Source organism: Ahaetulla prasina, chromosome 1 (assembly GCF_028640845.1).
Source record: "Ahaetulla prasina isolate Xishuangbanna chromosome 1, ASM2864084v1, whole genome shotgun sequence".
Classification (NCBI taxonomy): Eukaryota; Metazoa; Chordata; class Lepidosauria; order Squamata; family Colubridae; genus Ahaetulla; species Ahaetulla prasina.
The window spans coordinates 78434654-78455626 of NC_080539.1; the positions used below are offsets into that span (position 1 = coordinate 78434654).

The following is a 20973-nucleotide window of genomic DNA, read 5'->3' on the forward strand; positions in this document are numbered from 1 at the left end:
TTTTCTGATAATTCAGATTTACTTATTTTTCCATGTGATATACATCCCTTATATTAAAATTACAGCAGGAAAGTACTTTGGGCAGAAACTACTTAATCGTTTTTCAGAAGGCTTATGATCATAAAGAAAGGAACAAATTTCACCATGTAGCAAAAATAATTGTGTGTGTCTTTATATCCTATCTAGGTCACGTGAATGGAAAATGTCCCCTAGGACTGCTGTCCCAGTGCAGCCAGTGACATTACTGCTAGTCTCTGTGATGATAATGCTCTTTTTGCATTCTGCCTTTCCTCCAAATGAAGATTACAAAACATGTAAACTTGTTCTTCAGCGGTCTCCATATAGACATACATAACACTTGTACAGCATATAAGATAAACAAGACTTGGATTTCTAGTTAATTATATATCTGAGAGGAATATTTGTATGCTACCTGAAGATGAATTAAAGCTACCTGCTTGTCCAAATATATTGTTTTTTGAACAGTAGGACAAAAAGGCTAACAAGAAGCCTTTCTTTACTATAGACAATATGCAGGTAAGTCCTACCTTCCCCTCTTGCTTCCTAGTGCTTAACAACACAATTAGTCATGGATCAATACTAACAAAAGCCTCATTCAAAACTGTATTGAACCATGAAGCTCATTGGGTAACCTTGAATTGGTCTCTAGATCACAGCCTATTCTTGACATCAGTTATTCTGAGACTAAAATGAGGGGAACTGTATAAGCTGTCCCGAGTTCTTCAGGAAAAAAACTGGGATAAAAATGTAATTTTTTTTTTTTATTGAAAAAGTTTTTACAAAAAAAAAAGCTTTCCCCTCCTTCCCTCCTCCTCTCTCCCTTCAAAAACCCCCTCTCCCCTCCCCCCCCCACCCGACTTCCCGGAACTAACACAAGGTATAGTTAAAAATAAAACAAGCGTATGCTAAAAAAATTTTCCCTCCTAAGTCAGTTATACTCCTGCAATTCTCATCAAATCCTAACCTCTCCCATAGCAATCAGAAATAATACATCCTTATCATTCAAAGGCAATCTGATATCTCTTAGTCTGATTTCTATTTTGAATATAGTCAATCCAATTTTTCCATTCATTTAAGTATCTTTCTTGTGTATTGTCTTTCAAAAAGGCTGAGATTTTTGCCATCTCAGCCAAATTAGCAACTTTCAATATCCATTCTTCTATTGAAAATGTAATTAATTCTTAATTAAAAACTTACATGGCTATGAAGAAATCATCTTTTCACCTCCCTAGGATGAAATCCTATTATGTCTTTAGCTACAGTGAAGACAAAGGCAAAGCTAAAAAGATGAACCTCATTATTACCAACCGTCCCCTTTTTTTTCCAAAAGTAGCTCCAAATTCCAAGAAGAGAATTTGTTTTCTCAAGATCCCAGAATTTCTGAATAAATCTTTTTCTGGATAATAGTGTTGTCCTGCACTAATCTTGGGAAATGTGAAAAATAAAACCCAGAGATAACTGGACCAGAGTAGATTACCATGTCTCTAGGACATAAGATTATATCAAATGTCATAGGAAAGGACATCATGGTAGAAGGCATGGACATCCACCACTGAAAGATTAAGAGGTACTAGGATAAATGTACCATCTTCATCCTAAATCTGCCACAGGTCCACCAAGTATGTCCACAAGGATGTCTTAAGACTGAATCCTAGTCTGAAATGTAACTGAAATGGGTCTAGAACTCTCCAGACTGTAACTGCAGTTCTTAACAAACTTTCCCAAAAGGGGAAGGTTGGAGGCATGATGATGCTTGTCCAAAATCACTGGGCCCAAGGCTAGTCTCTTGAGAAGGCAACACTCCTCTGCCTCCTTCAAGGCTGAAGGCACAATTCCCTCTGTCAAAAAGGTTGGCACTCCAGCATGGATTCAACCAGATTACCTCCCTGGTTCCCTTAACAAATCATTAAAGAGGTGTCTAAATTAACAGAGAAAAGAATCTTGTCCATTTCCTCAGGCATTATTCCAGTATATTCATCCTACATCACTACACAAGACTGAGCTTCAGAAACCTCAGTTGGGCCTGCCCAGTTGGAGTTTATCTTGGAGCAAATCTGAATGACTTTATCTAACAAATAATCTGAATGTTCTTCACAATGTCCTGTTCTGCTCACTGCCCCTGGAAATGGGTCACCCTAAAAAGAACCACTGGATGGCTATCAGCAGACAGAGTAAGGGCAGGTGACATTTTCCTATCCTTATTGCCATGAGGTAATCCCGATATGGGCTCCTATCATGTCCTATCAGTCACTTTAGGTCTTCCTCCAAGGTTCTTCAGGAGGATATCTTCTAGAGTTTCATCTTTTGGAGCACCTTAGTAAACTAAAATATACTACTGGATTGGTGCACACACAGAGAAAGGACACATAGAAGTGATGTGATGCAAGGTCCAAATTACTTCCCAATTTCAGGCAGAAATCAAGAACTTGCTAAGCCATTCAATTCCTCAGGAAAATTCCTAAGCCCCCTCAATCAATTAGAACAGGTCACCTAAATAGGCCTCATGTCCCTGCAGTGAGGAATGACTCCAGTGAACCCAACACATTCATTATTACGTAGATGTGATGTGTAGTATAAACATGTAAACCACAGAGATTTGAATATTCAGAAAATATTGTTAAAGGATAGCAACTATGGCATTAATCTCTCCCATGTCTTACTTTGAGAAGTTAAAAGATTTGGAGTCTTAGCAGTTTAAGACTAAATTAAAGAACATACTGTTCGCTTCATTGAAGTGTCATTTAATGAATGAAATGTCTGGGAACGAACATTTCTGATTCTTGCTCTGAAAGCTAAGGTGTAAATTAATAGTGCAACAGTGTATAAATTACTTTTGGTAATAATTAATGAAAATCTGTGAATAACAAGTTTGAAAATAGGGAAAGAAAATTTGAGGAAGACTAACATAAAATCAATGCAATCATCACAAACACAACACAAAAAGCACTTGGATTGTATTTACAGTTCTACTCTCCATATTGTTGGGATTCAGATTTGCCCTTTATAAGGGCTGTGTTTATGCTAGAGGTAAGTAGACACAATGGAACACACTATAAGTTGTTTGAATAGTTAAGAAAATAAATATACCCTCTCTCACCCTTCCAATAATCATTTTCCTGGAAAGTTGGGGTTTTTTCCTGAACCTACTTCTAAATTGAAAAGCTACACTGCCCTACAGTTGACCTTTTCAACATCCTTTTTTCCTTTATTTTTCATGACTTGGCCTGTGTTGGCTTCATTAAGGATGAAGAGGTCCCCTCCCTTAGTCTTCATCTCTTGGCCAACATGAGATTCTGGGAAATTTGGCAAAGTACATTTCATGAAATTCATGATATGTGAGATTCAGAAGAGAAAGAACCTTTCAGCTACTGATTCTCTTCTCTGCTGCTCATATAGCCAAGATTTAAAAAGAAAGAATAACATAGCAGAACCAAGAAGAGTCTATATTTTAGCCCAGATTTCTCAGTCTTGAAGAACTGACTTTTAAAGTAAAAAATTAAATTAAAGTAAAGTAAAAAATTAAAAGTTTATAAAAATTAGTATTGCTTGTACTGATTATAGAAAGCAGATAACCAATAGACAAAAGTCTTCATTGGAAATGAAAACATCAGAAAAATCTTATTTGTCTTTCAGTTCTATCGGCGTTCACACCTACTCCTCTGAAGAGTTAGGTAGCATTCACACAAAGTACTCCAAGTGGGAAGGATAAATGTATGGATTGATTTAAATAGTAACATAAGAGACTCATATAAAGGCATTATAAAAGGCAGCTTTGCCAAGTTTCAAATTAAGATTCTTTGTTATAGCACTGTTAATCACCATATAAACATCCCAAGTGGTATAAATCTCTCAATAGGGGTAAATTAAAGGAATGGAAATGTTTCCACTTTAATAGGTTTGATTTGCTTAGTACATGACAAAATGCACTAACAAATGGGTTATAAAATCATTATACAAGGAGCATACCCAAACTAACCCAGACAATTTATGAAAACATATAAAAATAGGCATTTCCTTCAAATGTATTATTTTTTGCCAGGAGAATGGTCAATAGAAATAGAAGAGCAGGCCAGGCTTGGCAGGATTTAAAATCTGGCACCTATTTGGGTTGTTTCATCCAAGGTGATAATCAGGGGATTCACTGCTGCAGATTTCTGAAATCATAATAGGCTCTGACTCTATTTGTAACAATCTAATTGAACTATAGTAGCGTACATTCTTTTCAGGTTCATGTCAGTTTCTAGACATTCATTACTATATGCAGATTATATAGACATGTTGAATTAACCAGAATCCATTAGCAATCAAATATATACATTTGATATAGTTGTATAGACCAAGTAGCTGTCTTATTCCCTTATCCTGGGCTACTAGACACAGAAGCATGTTTCAGCTTTATTCAAAAAACAATGATGTTCAGCTCTTCCATGAACATGAAACACTAGTCAAAATTAATTGTTGTACTCTATTGGGATTTCATTCATAGTTAAAGATTCCCAAAACAAGAATGCAGAGATATAAGCAGGTAAATGCTACTTACAGGCGTGAGAAACCCCTATTTTCAGAAAGGAAAATATGAGAAAACAGAATCCAGAAAAGACATAAGTTTAGAGGTGAGGCATAATAGTCAGAGACTGTGAACCCATTTGTAATGGCTACCAGTTTTGAATCACAAAAAAGATTTAATTACTGTCTTATTGTGTCAAATCTTCAGCCAAATTATGTCTTCCAAGGGGAAATCTAACATGCCCTTTGTGAAACAGAAAATCTATTTTTGCTCAGTTATTGTTACCGTGGTATTGCAATCACCGGAAAGAACAATATTGTTCTTTGTTAAAACTTACCAATGCTCACAAGAACATTTCAGTTCATTTATAAATTCAACTGGAATTAATTCCAATCAAGTCATATTTAAGGAAATTAGTGGTTCACACGTGAATTCTCAGCTATCTTTACCCCTTAAAGCTGTGTAAACTAGTCAGAAATTATACATAATTATATTTTAATAATTAATTAATTACAGCTATATCTAATTCTGCATTGCATTGCAGTCTCTCTTTATTCTTCTGTCACAATGCCTACTACATCATGTGCCTGAACTGCTCTAAAACAGCAAGTACCAATGGTCTTATTGAAATCAGCACAGCTAAATCACACCAATAACAAGTAAGACCCTTCTGGTTCAATGGAACTGTTCCCAGCTAAATAGAAATAGCAAGGCAGAGTGACTTTTTGTCTTATATTCATTTTAACAGAGTTTATGATTTCACTGGACTGCACATTTCTATTAGTAAAATGTTGGTATTTTATTCCCATATGTGCAAAAGGTAGACACGTAACACTCATTTGCATCCAAAAACTGTCGGTAGGAGAAAAATAGCAATTAAAATTGTTATAAATATGCTTGAGCAAGTGCATGAATATGAATTAACGGAGTGCAAATATGGTCATTGAGGATTTCATGCATGAGATAATATGTTTCTTATAGATCTTATCTCACTATCATAGGAATACAATCAGTTCTTTGTCCAATATTATAGAAACAGGATCACAACTATAAACATTAAATGGCAAACATTAATATTGGGTGGAAAGAAAGGTTTGCTGCTGCTAAACAGATACCAAGAGGAAAGCATTATTATGTTTTAGTGATTCCAGGCTTCACCTGGGATAGAAGATTTCATCTGTTGATGTACTCCTGGGTTACATCAACAAAGGAATAACATCAAAATTTTAAATGGGTGATAATAATACCACTTTATCCTACACTACTGAGGTCACACTTGGAATACTGAATACAGTTCTGCTCACCATGATAAAAAAAAAAAAGATGCTGAGAGCCTAGAAAGTGTGCAGAGAAGATCAACAAAGATGATAAAGGTCTGGAGACTAAATCGTATGATGAATGTTTGCGAGAGCTAGATATGTCTAGCCCAGTGATGGTTAACCTTTTTTGGTGCCGAGTGCCCAAAGCATGCCCATGTTGTGTGTCCCCCGAACCCCCAAAATGCAATATGAGTGCCCCCCCGCATATGCGCCCTGCCCCCTGCATATCCCATGCGCTCCGCCCCCCACTTTGGTTTCCAGGTTGGTGTAGGAGGCTTTCCAGGCCCACAATGGGGCATGGGGGCCTCACATGGAAACCAAAATGGGGCGCAGCACGAGGTACCCCCGTGCCCTCCTGCACCAATCTGAACCCCCCGTGCATGCACCCCCCACATGCTCCCCCCCACGCATGCGCAACAGAGACCCAAAGACCAGCTGGCTGGCAGGAGGCGTGCACACATGTGTGGTAGAGCTCGGCTGAGGCGATGGCTGGCATGCCCACAGAGAGGGCTCTGCATGCCACACTTGCCACAGGTTCGCCATCACGGGTCTAGCCTATCAAAAAGAAGGATTAGGGAGGAATATAATAACTGTCTTCTACTACTTGAGGGGCTGTCATAGAGAAGAGGGAGTTGACTTATTCGCCAAAGCACCAGAGGACAGGCAAGAAATAATGAGTAGAAGCTCGTTAAATAGACAGCCAACCTAGAAATAAAGAGAAATTTTCTGATTATGAGAACAGTTAATTAATGGAATAGCTTGCTTCTGGAGTTGCCTGGAGTTGTCCCCTGCTCCATCAGGGGAGGTTTTCAAAAATACACTGGACAACCATTTTATTGGGAAAAATATGAGAAAACAGAATCCAGAAAAGACATAAGTTTAGAGGTGAGGCATAATAGTCAGAGACTGTGAACCCATTTGTAATGGCTACCAGTTTTGAATCACAAAAAAGATTTAATTACTGTCTTATTGTGTCAAATCTTCAGCCAAATTATGTCTTCCAAGGGGAAATCTAACATGCCCTTTGTGAAACAGAAAATCTATTTTTGCTCAGTTATTGTTACCGTGGTATTGCAATCACCGGAAAGAACAATATTGTTCTTTGTTAAAACTTACCAATGCTCACAAGAACATTTCAGTTCATTTATAAATTCAACTGGAATTTCTAGGCTCTCAGCATCTTTTTTTTTTTATCATGGTGAGCAGAACTGTGTTCAGTATTCCAAGAGTGACCTCAGTAGTGTAGGATAAAGTGGTATTATTATCACCCATTTAAAATCTTGATGTTATTCCTTTGTTGATGTAACCCAGGAGTACATCAGCAGATGAAATCTTCTATCCCAGGTGAAGCCTGGAATCACTAAAACATAATAATGCTTTCCTCTTGGTATCTGTTTAGCAGCAGCAAACCTTTCTTTCCACCCAATATTAATGTTTGCCATTTAATGTTTATAGTTGTGATCCTGTTTCTATAATATTGGACAAAGAACTGATTGTATTCCTATGATAGTGAGATAAGATCTATAAGAAACATATTATCTCATGCATGAAATCCTCTATGACCATATTTGCACTCCGTTAATTCATATTCATGCACTTGCTCAAGCATATTTATAACAATTTTAATTGCTATTTTTCTCCTACCGACAGTTTTTGGATGCAAATGAGTGTTACGTGTCTACCTTTTGCACATATGGGAATAAAATACCAACATTTTACTAATAGAAATGTGCAGTCCAGTGAAAACATAAACTCTGTTAAAATGAATATAAGACAAAAAGTCATTCTGCCTTGCTATTTCTATTTAGCTGGGAACAGTTCCATTGAACCAGAAGGGTCTTACTTGTTATTGGTGTGATTTAGCTGTGCTGATTTCAATAAGACCATTGGTACTTGCTGTTTTAGAGCAGTTCAGGCACATGATGTAGTAGGCATTGTGACAGAAGAATAAAGAGAGACTGCAATGCAATGCAGAATTAGATATAGCTGTAATTAATTAATTATTAAAATATAATTATGTATAATTTCTGACTACTTTACACAGCTTTAAGGGGTAAAGATAGCTGAGAATTCACGTGTGAACCACTAATTTCCTTAAATATGACTTGAAGAGAAATTTTCTGATGATGAGAACAGTTAATTAATGGAATAGCTTGCTTCTGGAGTTGCCTGGAGTTGTCCCCTGCTCCATCAGGGGAGGTTTTCAAAAATACACTGGACAACCATTTTATTGGGAAGATATAAAATCTTTTGTCTTGAGCAGGGGGTTGGACTAGAGTCCCTTCCAGCTGTACGATTATTTGTTCTATGTTCTATCTGATAGACAACAGCAGGAATTCCTTACAGTGTTCCTTCCAACCATGTAAGTAGTATCTAAAATTACCATGTGGCTAACAACTTGGATAGATCACTGGGAATTTTAATAGGCAGATAGTTTTCCCAATTTTCTCAGGTATTGTCCTTCCCCAGGTGGAAGAAACAAATAATAATAATTTTAATCAATTTACATCCTTGCCTTTCTTGTAATAATGACTCTGGTTGGCTAACAAATTTAAAGCTCAATAATCAAGCAACGAATCACCGAACACCTAGAAGCAAACAAAGTAATAACCAAAAGCCAACATGGGTTTGTCAAAAACAGATCATGCCAGACTAATCTTATCGCATTCTTTGACAAAATGACAAAATTAGTAGACCAGAGGAATGCTGTCGATATAATTTACTTGGACTTCAGTAAAGCATTTGATAAAGTAGACCATAACCTACTACTAGATAAAGTAGAAAAATGTGGGTTAGACAGCACCACCACCAGATGGATTTGTAACTGGCTGACCAACCGCACTCAACGTGTAGTCCTCAACGGAACTACATCCACATGGAGGGAAGTATGCAGTGGAGTACCCCAAGGCTCTGTTTTAGGCCCAGTACTCTTCAACATCTTCATCAATGACTTGGACGAGGGATAGATGGGGAACTCATCAAATTTGCAGATGACACCAAGCTGGCAGGAATAGCCAACACTCCAGAAGATAGGCTCAAGTTACAGAAAGATCTTGACAGACTTGAACATTGGGCGCTATCTAACAAAATGAAATTCAACAGTGAAAAAAGTAAGGTTCTACATTTAGGCCAAAAAAACAAAATGCACCAGTACCGTATATGTGGTACCTTGCTCAATAGTAGTACCTGTGAGAGGGATCTTGGAGTCCTAGTGGATAAACATTTAGATATGAGCCAGCAGTGTGCAGCAGCTGTTAAAAAAGCCAACACAGTTCTGGGCTGCATAAACAGAGGGATAGAATCAAGATCACGTGAAGTGTTAGTACCACTTTATAATGCCTTGGTAAGGCCACACTTGGAATATTGCATCCAGTTTTGGTCGCCACGATGTAAAAAAGATGTTGAGACTCTAGAAAGAGTGCAGAGAAGAGCAACAAAGATGATTAGGGGACTGGAGGATAAAACATATGAAGAACGGTTGCAGGAACTGGGTATGTCTAGTTTAACAAAAAGAAGGACTAGGGGAGACATGATAGCTGTGTTCCAATATCTCAGGGGCTGCCACAAAGAAGAGGGAGTCGGGCTGTTCTCCAAAGCACCTGAGGGTAGAACAAGAAGCAATGGGTGGAAACTGATCAAAGAAAGAAGCAACTTAGAACTAAGGAGAAATTTCCTGACAGTTAGAACAATTAATAAGTGGAACGACTTGCCTTCAGAAGTTGTGAATGCTCCAACACTGGAAATTTTTAAGAAAATGTTGGATAACCATCTGACTGAGATGGTGTAGGGTTTCCTGCCTGGGCAGGGGGTTGGACTAGAAGGCCTCCAAGGTCCCTTCCAACTCTGTTGTTATGTTATGTTATGTTATGTTATGTTAATTCTGTTCAATCCTGTTCAATTCTGTTTCACTTTCTCCAAAAGGGTAGGTAGCAATCAAAACGAGTTGGTCCCACAAATAATCAATTAAGCCACGTTCTGTGGGCGGGGAAAATGTTTAGATTTCACCCCTGGTATGTATGTATGTATGTATGTATGTATGTATGTATGTATAAGCTAAGATATGTACGATGGTACATAAGATGGTATGATGTAGAAGGTTATAACATTTTGTAAAATTTATGTCCTACAGTAAATTAAACTGATATTATTTAGTAAGGAATTCATTAATACTGTATAAAATGATTACTTTTGCATTACTATGAATTATTAGCCTGCTGCCTAGCAACCAGCATCATTTTTTTTAACTATGATCATTATAAAGGAGTATCTGGAATTTGTGCAAATGAGTTTTCATTGGAGGGCCAAAGAGACACATTCATCTTAGAAATCAGACATAGATAATTTAATGCTTTTAGAGAAATAAAGCAGTAGTAACAATTTCTGCAATCATTGTAATAAATATTTCTCATTATTGCCTTAAGTAAATCCTGTGAAACTTGATTATGTCAGGCCATAATTCTGTTATCTTCTCTAGAAGACTGTGAATTTTTACAGCACGTGGAAAAGAATGAGCTCCTTATCCAAGAAGAAATTTGCCAATATAAAAATGCACACTGATTCTCTGCTGAAATCTTCTTTTTCTTTTTAATGAAGATGGCTAATATAGTGAAATAGCTGATGTCTGATCTCCCAAAGTGGTGGGAAGAGGAAGACTGGAATCTCCAAAGTACCTCAAATTGTCGACACTGTCACAGATTGGCAATAGTACCTTGAGAATAATAGAAGTGCCACTGAGATCCTTCTTTAATTTCCATAAAAGTTTTAGAAAGGAAAAATGAAGAAGGAAAATCTTAATTTCCCTAAGGAATCTTGTGAGTCCTGTTTTGGGGATATTTATATATCCTTGGGAACATCCTGGAGTTCTGGTGTTTAACTAAGCCAAGTAATAGCTATAACAGTATGTGGATGGTCATAAATTACTTCAGCTATAGGTAGGAAATTTAGAATTACTATCCATCCATCCATCCATCCATCCATCCATCCATCCATCCATCCATCCATCCATCCATCTTTTTAAAATAGTGACCAAGAAGCAGAACCAATTCCTCTCAGCAATTTATGATTAGTTTGAAATTTTCTTCTTATTTGTGTACATAAATATATGGTAAATTTCCACTCAGAACTGATGCTTGACTGCATATCCATGTTTCCATTCAGCCTGTGTATGTTAATTTCAGAAGCACACGTGTGCCTAATAGCTTTTAATTACTACAGAATAACCACATTTAAATAAGAAAGTTAAATAAAATGGTTCTCATTAGGGCCGGGTTACTTACAGGACCGTCTGCTGCCACCGAATGCCTCCCACCGACCCGTGCGCTCTCACAGGGAGGGACTCCTCAGGGTGCCGTCGGCCAGGCAGTGCCGACTGGCGACGCCCAGGTGAAGGGCCTTTTCTGTGGGGGCTCCCACCCTCTGGAACGAGCTTCCCCCAGGACTTCGTCAACTTCCTGACCTTCGGACCTTCTGCCGCGAGCTTAAGACACATCTATTTATCTGCGCAGGACTGGACTAGGGTTTTAAATTTTTAAATGTCTAAATTTTAGATTTGGTTTTAAATTGGGTTTTATTATTTATATGTCTATTTTAAATATTTGGCCTTTATAATAAGTTTTTTAGATGAATGTTTTACTTTGTATATTTATGTGTTTTTTATATGGCTGTACACCGCCCTGAGTCCCTAGGGAGACAGGGCGGTATAAAAGTACGAATAAATAAATAAATAAATAAATAAAAAATAAAAAAATTAATGTTTACCATAAGCGTAGCTTAAATATGTGTATGGGTAGTAGGGTTGAGATAAGACCTTTTTCTCTCCTTTTGAGTCTGGATTATTGCTTTACTTTGTGTTTCATACAACAAGCAGGACTCATGTATCTGTCTGACTTTCTGTACTTGTCTGACTTTCGTATTGTGTTATCTGAACTTTGCCCATCTTTTTTTAATGGTAGTTAAATTAGCATTGCCCTAATTGGATATAATCTATTATGTTCCAGAATGCATTTATTACATCCAATCTAGTGGCCCTTCCTGTCCAGAACTGATCCTACAAACAGAATTTACAATCTATTTACAGACTTTTTATTTTGTCAAAACTGGGCACTACCACTTTAGCTCTGTGTGCTCGTATATAAATTATATCCTTGGGACTGTTTTTATTTGATGGTTGGCAAATCATCTGAACAGGCTAAACGTTCCTTTTACAAATAGATTCTGTTTGCAGCTTACAAAAAGACAGTTTTGTGTCACTTCTCAAGAGATAGATGCAAACATGAATAAACGTTCTGGCATCTCCATGTGTGCAAGAACCCAAAAGAATTGTAGCTTAATTGCTATAAACCGCTGCAGCAGGCACTTGCCAATATAGTGTATGCAAAACTTCTTTCGTTTTCTTTCTTTCTTTTTTAAATACACACTGCCAAGAAAAGCAGCTGCTGGAGTTAGCTAATAACAATGTTTTATAGGAACTGATATTTTCAAAACCCTTGAAAAAAACATGAATCTACCTGTATTCTATAAAGTCCTACTGTGCTCATTAGTAAGCCACATAAAACAAGCAAGGTTGTCAGGCTTTAGAGACAGATGTTTCTCAGTGGTGGCCTCTAACTATGGAATCCCATCAAGAATGTCCCCAGGTGCTTCAAGTAGCTTCTAAATCTAATCTGGCCTTTATAGTGTCAATATTCATTTTACGGTGGGTGGATTTATTTAGAATTGTTTAAATATCGTTAGTATGTTTTTATTAATGTAAATATAAATTAAAAAGAAACTCAAATCTGATCTAGAAGACTTTCAGGCCAAACAGTAGGACATAATGGCTTTAAATAAATGAAAAAGAAATATAACTTCAGACAACAAACATGAAATATATCCAGTCAAAGAAAGAACATCAACAAAATAGCCTGCTGCTTTTATATATACCTGTTTGTCATTTATATCTTTTTCTTCAAGTATGCCACTAACAATGGTATTCATACTGAAAGCAATGGCATAAACTCAAAGAAAATGAGGCCTCTTCCAAATTATAAATGATTCAACACTTCATCTTCTGCAAAGGATTTTTTTTTTGTTAAAAGTAAGTGGCCACTTTATAATCCTGAATAAACGTGTGCCAATAATGCAAATAGTTCAGCAATGAATCTTCTCTGCTGGTTAGGAAGACTGATATGTCATAAATAATTATCTGAGGCCTCAGGACCAAGAATAGGCCTTGAAAACAATTGATGCAGCTCTCAGAGACCTTCAAAAGCTGTTACCAATTATAACTTTTAATGTGATAGAAAGGGAAAACCCTTTGTATACATGACTGCAGACTAAACATATTAGCTGTATTTAATTTTAATTAAATGTAAATCAAATCAAAACAAATTCTTATCCTGCTCCAGCCCACTACTTTTTGAGGGTAGTTCTGTGCACATGACCTGTGAAGGCCAAGTGCAGCCTTCAGACCAACAAAGAGTTGCACAACTTTGTAAGAAGCCATCAATGATGCCCATGGATTTAACACATCTTTATTTGGTCCATGAGATTCTTTTATGATGTCTGCAACTTTCATATGCAACACTATTACAAGCCTGCATTTCAATTCATTACCTTTGCACAGATAAGCAAGAGGGAGATAACATGAAGAGAGACCCAGAAAACTCACTTACTTGTATGGAATGTGTTTGCTGCCATTGACAAGGGCAAGAATGACATTGCCCAATGCAGACAATGAAAGGCAGAGTCCAGAACCCCCTTCACGGTGTTTGCTGAGAGGTTTAACACAGCTTCCCAGATCAATGAGATGTAGGCGACTACGGCCTCCTGACACTGTCAGAAAAGAAATAAAAGTGACAAAATAAATGATACTTTGTCATTGAAAGCATGATTTGGGCATAAATGATAACTTTATCCCTCCCCCCCCCCCGAATCTGACTCAAGTCCTGCTGAATTCTGTAGATTTTTTTTTAACATAGTGGTAAAATTAACCAATTAATACTCTACCTCTTGAACAGACAAGGAAAAAAGAATAAGCCAAATGCATGAATGCCTATGCAACTTTAGAGAAGGTGCTTTGGAATGTGCAAAAACCCACCCAAATGATCCCTTTTTGATTCATTAAAGCAGCAGGTTCCATTTTTAGATTCAAGTGGTGGCTTTGGAAGCATCTTCTGACTGTTTCCACATGTTTGTCTACATAAGCAGTTCATTTCCCAGGCAAAAACATGGTTTACATCAAAGTCTGAGAAAAGGGCAGTTTATGGTACTTAGACATGTTTAAGGGGAGGGAGGGAGGGAGGGAGGGGGGAGAGAGAGAGGGAGGGAGAGATTTCTTAAATAATAAAAGATAATATCTGTCAGCCTCCACTCCAATCTTCGTATACTTTTGAATACTTTATATCAGTAGATAGAATGTGAAATGTTTATTTCTGTATTATAAAACAATTAAGGAAATGAGATGTATCATACCACCGTACAGGGTAAGGGAAAGGAGCCTATTAAGAGTGTCGGCTGACATAACAGTGTGGGAGGGGTGATTAACGGCTGAGTGTTAACAGCGCGGGCTTTTCCAACAGAAACTGCATTCCTAAGATGATTGACAACTAGAGACCTGTGGAAGAAGATTACCACGAGGGGCCGAGAAGGAGTTGGCATTGGACCAGACCAGCCTGACCTCCTGAAGGAGGAGGGACAATTGGGGGGATATGATATGTTAGCCATATTTTGTCTCAGATCCAACTTTACTAAGCTGCCATCAAGACTGTAACTAGTAAAAGTACTTTTCTTTATTCCAAATGAAGTCAAGGTGAATTCTTTCCTAGTTATAATCAGAGGTAGCCTGACAATATCATTTTGCTCTATAAATCTTCAGACTCTGTTGTTCCTAGAGTCTGAAGATTTATAGAGCAAAATGATATTATCTTTTATTATTTAAGAAATCTCTCCCTCCCTCTCTCTCTCCCCCCTCCCTCCCTCTCCTTTCTTATAGCCATCAGCATTGGCTCCACACAAAAACTGAAAAGAGGCTGGCACAATCATTTCTAGAAGTGACAGTAAATCAGAAAATTAACTGTCTCCTGTTTCATTCTGAACCCTCCTTAGACTCACAGCATCAATATGTGTACTAGGCCAAAAAGAACAATAGGTCTGATCATCATATCCCATGCACGCCCCTATTAAAAATGCTCCATGATATAATATACTTGTTGCATATTTATGAATCAGATGAATACAAAGCCATCTGAATAATAGCTAATCATAGGAGCGGGTGGGAAAACAATGAGACTTACTTCCCCCTTTGCCACTCTTCTCCATTCGGTACTGATAGATGTGCAAAGTGAAGAGCATATGTGAATTCTTCTGCTCTTCCTCCTGACAATCTTGCTGACTGCTTCGACGGGAGGCAATTGCTGCATCAAGAAAAAAAGCAGCTTTTTCTGCAGTGGGAGCTCTGAGTTCACTTTGGTTTTGAAGCTGCAAGGTACCCAGAGACATAGAAAGCTTACTGAGATTCAACACTGATAAGTAATTTTCAGTTAACAAAGTCAGAATACAATTTTGCTCTGCTTAAGGAACATCCTACTTTATAGAATATCTACAGCCGAAATGCTTTCAGAGGAAAAGTACAAAATTTGATGCTGAATCGATTCTGGTTGCCGTGCTTCCTTTCTTCATCTAGGCTAGGGGTGTCAAACTCGATTTCATTGAGGGCCGCATCAGGGTTGTGTTTTACCTCAGGGGGCTGGGGTGGGTGTGGCCAAGGTGGGCATGGCCAATTCAACATCACTCGTGTCGGGGGTTTCTGTGGTGGTTTGAGTGCTCTGCCAGCGAAAATGGGCACCCGAACTCCATTTTCAGTTGTGACAGTCTCCTGCAACACTCTGCCAGCTGGCACAGCAGAGGCACCTCAGGCTGGTCTTTTGCTGTTTACAGGGCAACCCCGCGGAACAGATCTAAGCACCCCGTGGGCCAGATCCGGTCCATGGGCCTTGAGTTTGACACCCCTGATCTAGGCTGATACTGAGCCTTGCTCTTACAGCTTCTATTTATCACTATGCTTAGTTATGCCCATATCGACAGTCCTTTGATATCCAAATCACTTCATTGTATATTCAGTTACTTTGTCCTATGAATTACTTTGGATGATCGCTATTTTTTATTACTTTTTTAGTTCAAACTAATTAAGATATCAATCACATGGCAAGACTAATTTTACCATATTTCTCTGAAAGGGCCTGAAAACCTAGCTCTATCAACTGGCTTGGGGTATCCCCCTTTGGAGGGGGTTAATAGATTAGGAGAAAATACCATCTCCACCCTGATTTTTGTACTGTTTCCTGTTATTTTATCTGGGTTAATTTTAATGTTTTAATTCTTACTACTGAAGGTTTTTATTGTTTTAAAGTTCTTCTAATTTTATACTGTTTTATATCCATTGTAGGCTGCCCAGAATCACTTAATAATGAGATGGGTGGCACAGAATTTTAATAAATGACTGACTGACTGACTGAATGAATGAAATGTTAATATATGCTGATGATGTATTACATTTTATCGATATTTATGGATATTCTAATCTATAACAAAGCTTACTCATATAACCAACATCTTGAAAATTTATCAGGTCAAATTCTTGATTGGAAACTGCCCAGTTTTCATAAGATGAGCAGCTATATTAAAGTTTTAAATAAATAAATAAAATAAAACAATACTAATTTGATTAGTAATACTATGAATAGTTACTAATATCCCTATGGAAATGTGCAACAGATGGCAATTTAACTATTGGTTAAATTACTTTAAAAACTGTGTATAATAATGATGGATTACGCAATCTATATGATCTAAAAATCAGACTGATTCACAACAAGATTTTCTTTTCCATACTTATTGGATCCTCAGAGAATGTTCCAAGAGAAATTACCAGTTCTACTATGTTATAGTATTATATAATCTAATATGAAGAAGGAACCCTTATCCATATGATATTGAGTCGATCAATGGTTATATTTTCATTTCAGATTCATAACTGTTAATATGGTTTTACGCTGACAACCATTGCTCACAACCATTCTTAAATTTTATATAAAAAAGTGGAATGTATCACTGTGTAAAGAATTATTTACTGTACAGTGAAGATAATTAATCAAATACTGGAAGACAACATTTACTTGGAATTTACAATCCTGGATTGTAGCTACATGTGATGTGATTGTTTCTGAACTTGCAGTCCATCAACACAATTGAAATAACCGTGTGTTATTTTTTGTGATTAAGGGTTATTTATTTAAAATTTAGGGCCAATTACATATTTTATAATTAATATTATATGTGTGTAATTATAAATATATATAATTATTTTGCATACAAAGGCATGTTAGACATTACTATTGCTGAAAATAATAGCTACATACATAGTTTTCATTTCTTCAATTACACACACACACACTCTTACACTTCTCCTGCCACACAGAATCATAGAGTTGGGTAAGGCTATTTAGGTCATCATGTCCAACTCCAATTAATGGAGGATTATGCCAAGGAATCCAATCCAACAGTAGGCTCGTTTCATTCTTCTTGCACTGAAGGCAGACCTTCACTTTCCTGAATAACTGATTTATTTTGAGCTGTTGTTTTCCTGACACTATTTTTATGGTATTTCATCACTGTTGCCACATATTTTTTCTTGGTCACCTATTCCTCTTTCTGTTTCTCCTATGTGCCCTTTTAGGTCTTACTATGTTGTTCTTTTTTGTTTCTCTATCTTTATTTTTCTCATTAGAATTCTTTGTGTTGTGTTTTCACTATCTTTGTGAAGAACCATCATAAACCTTGAGCTTTTTTACCCATTAGCTTTCTAGTATGCAATCCTCTGAATTAAAAACAAAACAAAACAATCAATTTTTGAAGTCCAAAGTACTCATCTTTTTACACTCAATTTCAGTTTTCCTTAAAATCATGAATTCTAGCTTTTTTCCCTTTCTCTTTTTTTGTCTCTTCTCATGCACTAATTTAAATTATTAAGACTATAAAATATAATAGATGGCCAAGCAGGAGATACTTTTTTCACATAGGAAGCATATGGCTTTTTCTAGCAACAAGGCTTCTGCAATTTGACCAGGAATTAGTTTCCCTCCCCCACACCTCAGTTCGGGGTTCCTGCCCAAAGAACACATGAATTATTCTTGGCTTCTTTTCATAACATGGCCATAATTAATAAATAGCTATTAGTATGTCCTACAACAATACTAATCCTATTACTCTAAATTGTGCTATTTTCACAAATTTTATCTCCATTCACAGGCATATTATTGGCCTCCAGCTTTTGTGCAATATTGTAAATATTTTAATGTGCAATAATATATTGTCAAATTATTACAGGAGGAACGGAAGTTTAGTTTGAGCTGAATCCTTTAACGTTTTACAGAAAAGAGAGGTTCCTGTTGAACATCAAGTTATGTCAAAGGCACAAATGTTTAGGCTAGGAGAGCGGACAGGCTGCAGCTGCAGGTCATAAAGTTCCTGGTAAGCCTAAAAGTAAACACTTACAAGTTAGAAAAATGTAAGTTTTCATATTTATTATGATTCAAAACCAACCTTGAGGGTCCTTGAGTGGCTCAGACTGCTAAGACAGTCTGTTATTAACAGCAGCTGCTTGCAATTACTGCAGGTTCAAGTCCCACCAGGCTCAAGGTTGACTCAGCCTTCCATCCTTTATAAGGTAGGTAAAATGAGGACCCAGATTGTTGGGGGCAATAAGTTGACTTTGTATATAATATACAAATGGATGAAGACTATTGCTTGACATAGTGTAAGCCGCCCTGAGTCTTCGGAGAAGGGCGGGATATAAATACAAATTAAAAAAAACACCTTATAAAACAGGGCACCATGAGTTACATTGTGACAAAAAAGAGTTTTATATTCACCTGCATGCCACAAATGGGGTCCTCACTAAGATAGACACCTGGTGACTGACCATCTTGTAAGCTACCTGTTGCTACCTCTGACAGCAAATCTCTCAGATGTTCTTCTTTTCCCCACACTTCTACTGCAGAGATTCGGACTGAGAAACGTGCTCCTGTTTTCTCTTTTCTTTCATGAATCAGCTTGAAAAGCCAGGAGATGGCGCAAGGGATTATGCCAAGGTTTTGCATGGAATCATCTTTTCCAATCATGGTATACGATTTTCCTGTTGGGAAAGAGGAGAAGAGATTAAAATAACACCAAATACATTTACATATGTAAGAAAATGTACAAAAAAGATCAAAATGTCACGCTGTTATTCAAATTTATTTTTTGATCAAGTTTATTTTTATGGCCCAGACCCCAATTATATAACTATATGGAATACAGCAGCAGCTAAAATGGTAAAATGTGACTCCTTTTCATCGATACAGGTAATAGCTTATCAACAGCATCCAGTCAACTGTAAACATGACCTTGAATCAAGGAACAACTTCTCAAAATATTTCTAGACATTAGTGTCCAAAAATGCTAGTAATCCTGGGAATGTAAGCATAACTACTACTTTTATTCTAAACATTACAATTATTACTCAGAATCCTTCCAAGCAATCTGACTAACCTTCTATTCTAAAGCTATGCTGAGGAAATTATACACATATGTATTTGCTATTTCAGAGAATTAGAAGGAAAACATATCAACAGGTAAAGAAATACTGGTAAATAAGTATATCATGCAAAAAATATTACAGTGTAATATTATCTGAGTGAAAAATATACTAACCGAGTTTAGCATGTCCAAAACAAAATACACATCCATCTGCACCATTCACCACAGACTGGATCACTTCAGCTACAGTTCCTGCACATACTTCAGCCTGTCATAAAGGAGATATAATTTTTTTAATTTTCTGAACACTAATATATTTCTTCTTAGAGCAAGTGGAGAGCCACTGGATGAGCTCACAATACCTTTTTCATGGAGGCTAATAAATCAATTATGAAAAAATGGTTGCTTGACTTGCTTTATTTCCTCAAGAATAAGGATACCTATGATCTTAACATTGGCATTTGACTACTCCACTCACCCATTAGAGAGAGTTTGGTGCAATGTTCAGAATATTGAACTAGGAGCGTGGAAATATGGGATCAAATCTCCTCTCATTCATGATACTCTTTGTAACTGACGAGTCTCTAACTATTCTTGGTCTAACTTAGCTAATAGGATTATGTATCACTAAAAGGGGAAAAGAGGCAGACTAGATTCCTACTCAAAGTAGCTTGGAGGAGTAGGAAATTATCATAATAGAACAAAATTCTTTGCAGAGACCTAAAGATAACAGGCAGTTTGAGGCATGGTGACAATCAGCAGACAGACCAGTGGTGGGTTTCTACCGGTTCGCCCTGGTTCGAGCGAACCAGTAGTGGCGGCGGTGGAGGAAGGCTCTGCCCACCTGCCTGGACATCCTCATGGATGCTCTGCATGTGTGCAAAAGCACCGTGCGCAAGCCTGCACTCTCAGTTCCAAACCGGTAGTGAAGGTAAGTGGAACCCACTACTGAGACAGACAGTAGAAAAGATGAGTTGTTGAAGAACAGAAGGAGTTTTGTGGAAAGAGTTCTGTGGTGCTGATATTAATGGAGTGAAATATTGGCACTTATACCTCAGAAGATTCAAGAATACAAGCAGAAATGAAGAGAAGTGAATTTACAAGCTAACACAAAAATATTGGCTAACTACTGTCACTATTTGTAAATTCCATCCCATTTTCATCTTACACTGATATTTTTAATATATTTCCATTTATTTTGGAATAAAACAAGTTACACATTTTGAACCAATTACAGTTTCAATTTCAGTATGCATTTAGAACAAAATTGTATGCATCAGTGATTCAATACTTCTAAACAATCAACCTTGAAAATTATAATGGAATGATGTTTCAGGCCTTGTTAAGAGTCACTGCGTACCTGGGACGCATCTTGAGGGAAAACTGCATCAAATACAAACATCTTGGGTGGTACCTGGGTGCTCCTTTTTTGGAAAGCATTCTGGCCTCCAGAAGACAAGGGGTCATATAAAGTAATTTGTTTCTTGCGGGGATCAACCTTTAAGAAGGAACTGGATTCTGAAGAGTCTCTCGCCAGAGTAGAACAAATGCGCAACATGACTTTCACCTGTT

At 37.2% G+C, this 20973-nt stretch overlaps 1 protein-coding gene across 4 annotated transcripts in view; it reads right to left on the bottom strand.

Moving 5' to 3' along the window:
• The window catches only part of KIF26B (kinesin family member 26B), a 361542-nt gene that overhangs the window by 81293 nt on the left and 259276 nt on the right, over nt 1–20973 (bottom strand). For all 4 annotated transcript variants that reach the window (XM_058165246.1, XM_058165242.1, XM_058165253.1 and 1 more), the window contains 5 exons: nt 20762–20968; nt 19576–19669; nt 18756–19018; nt 15120–15303; nt 13500–13659 (listed from right to left, as the gene is read on the bottom strand). In XM_058165246.1, coding sequence (XP_058021229.1) covers nt 13500–13659; nt 15120–15303; nt 18756–19018; nt 19576–19669; nt 20762–20968 — 908 coding nt within the window. The remainder of the gene's footprint in view (nt 1–13499; nt 13660–15119; nt 15304–18755; nt 19019–19575; nt 19670–20761; nt 20969–20973) is intronic.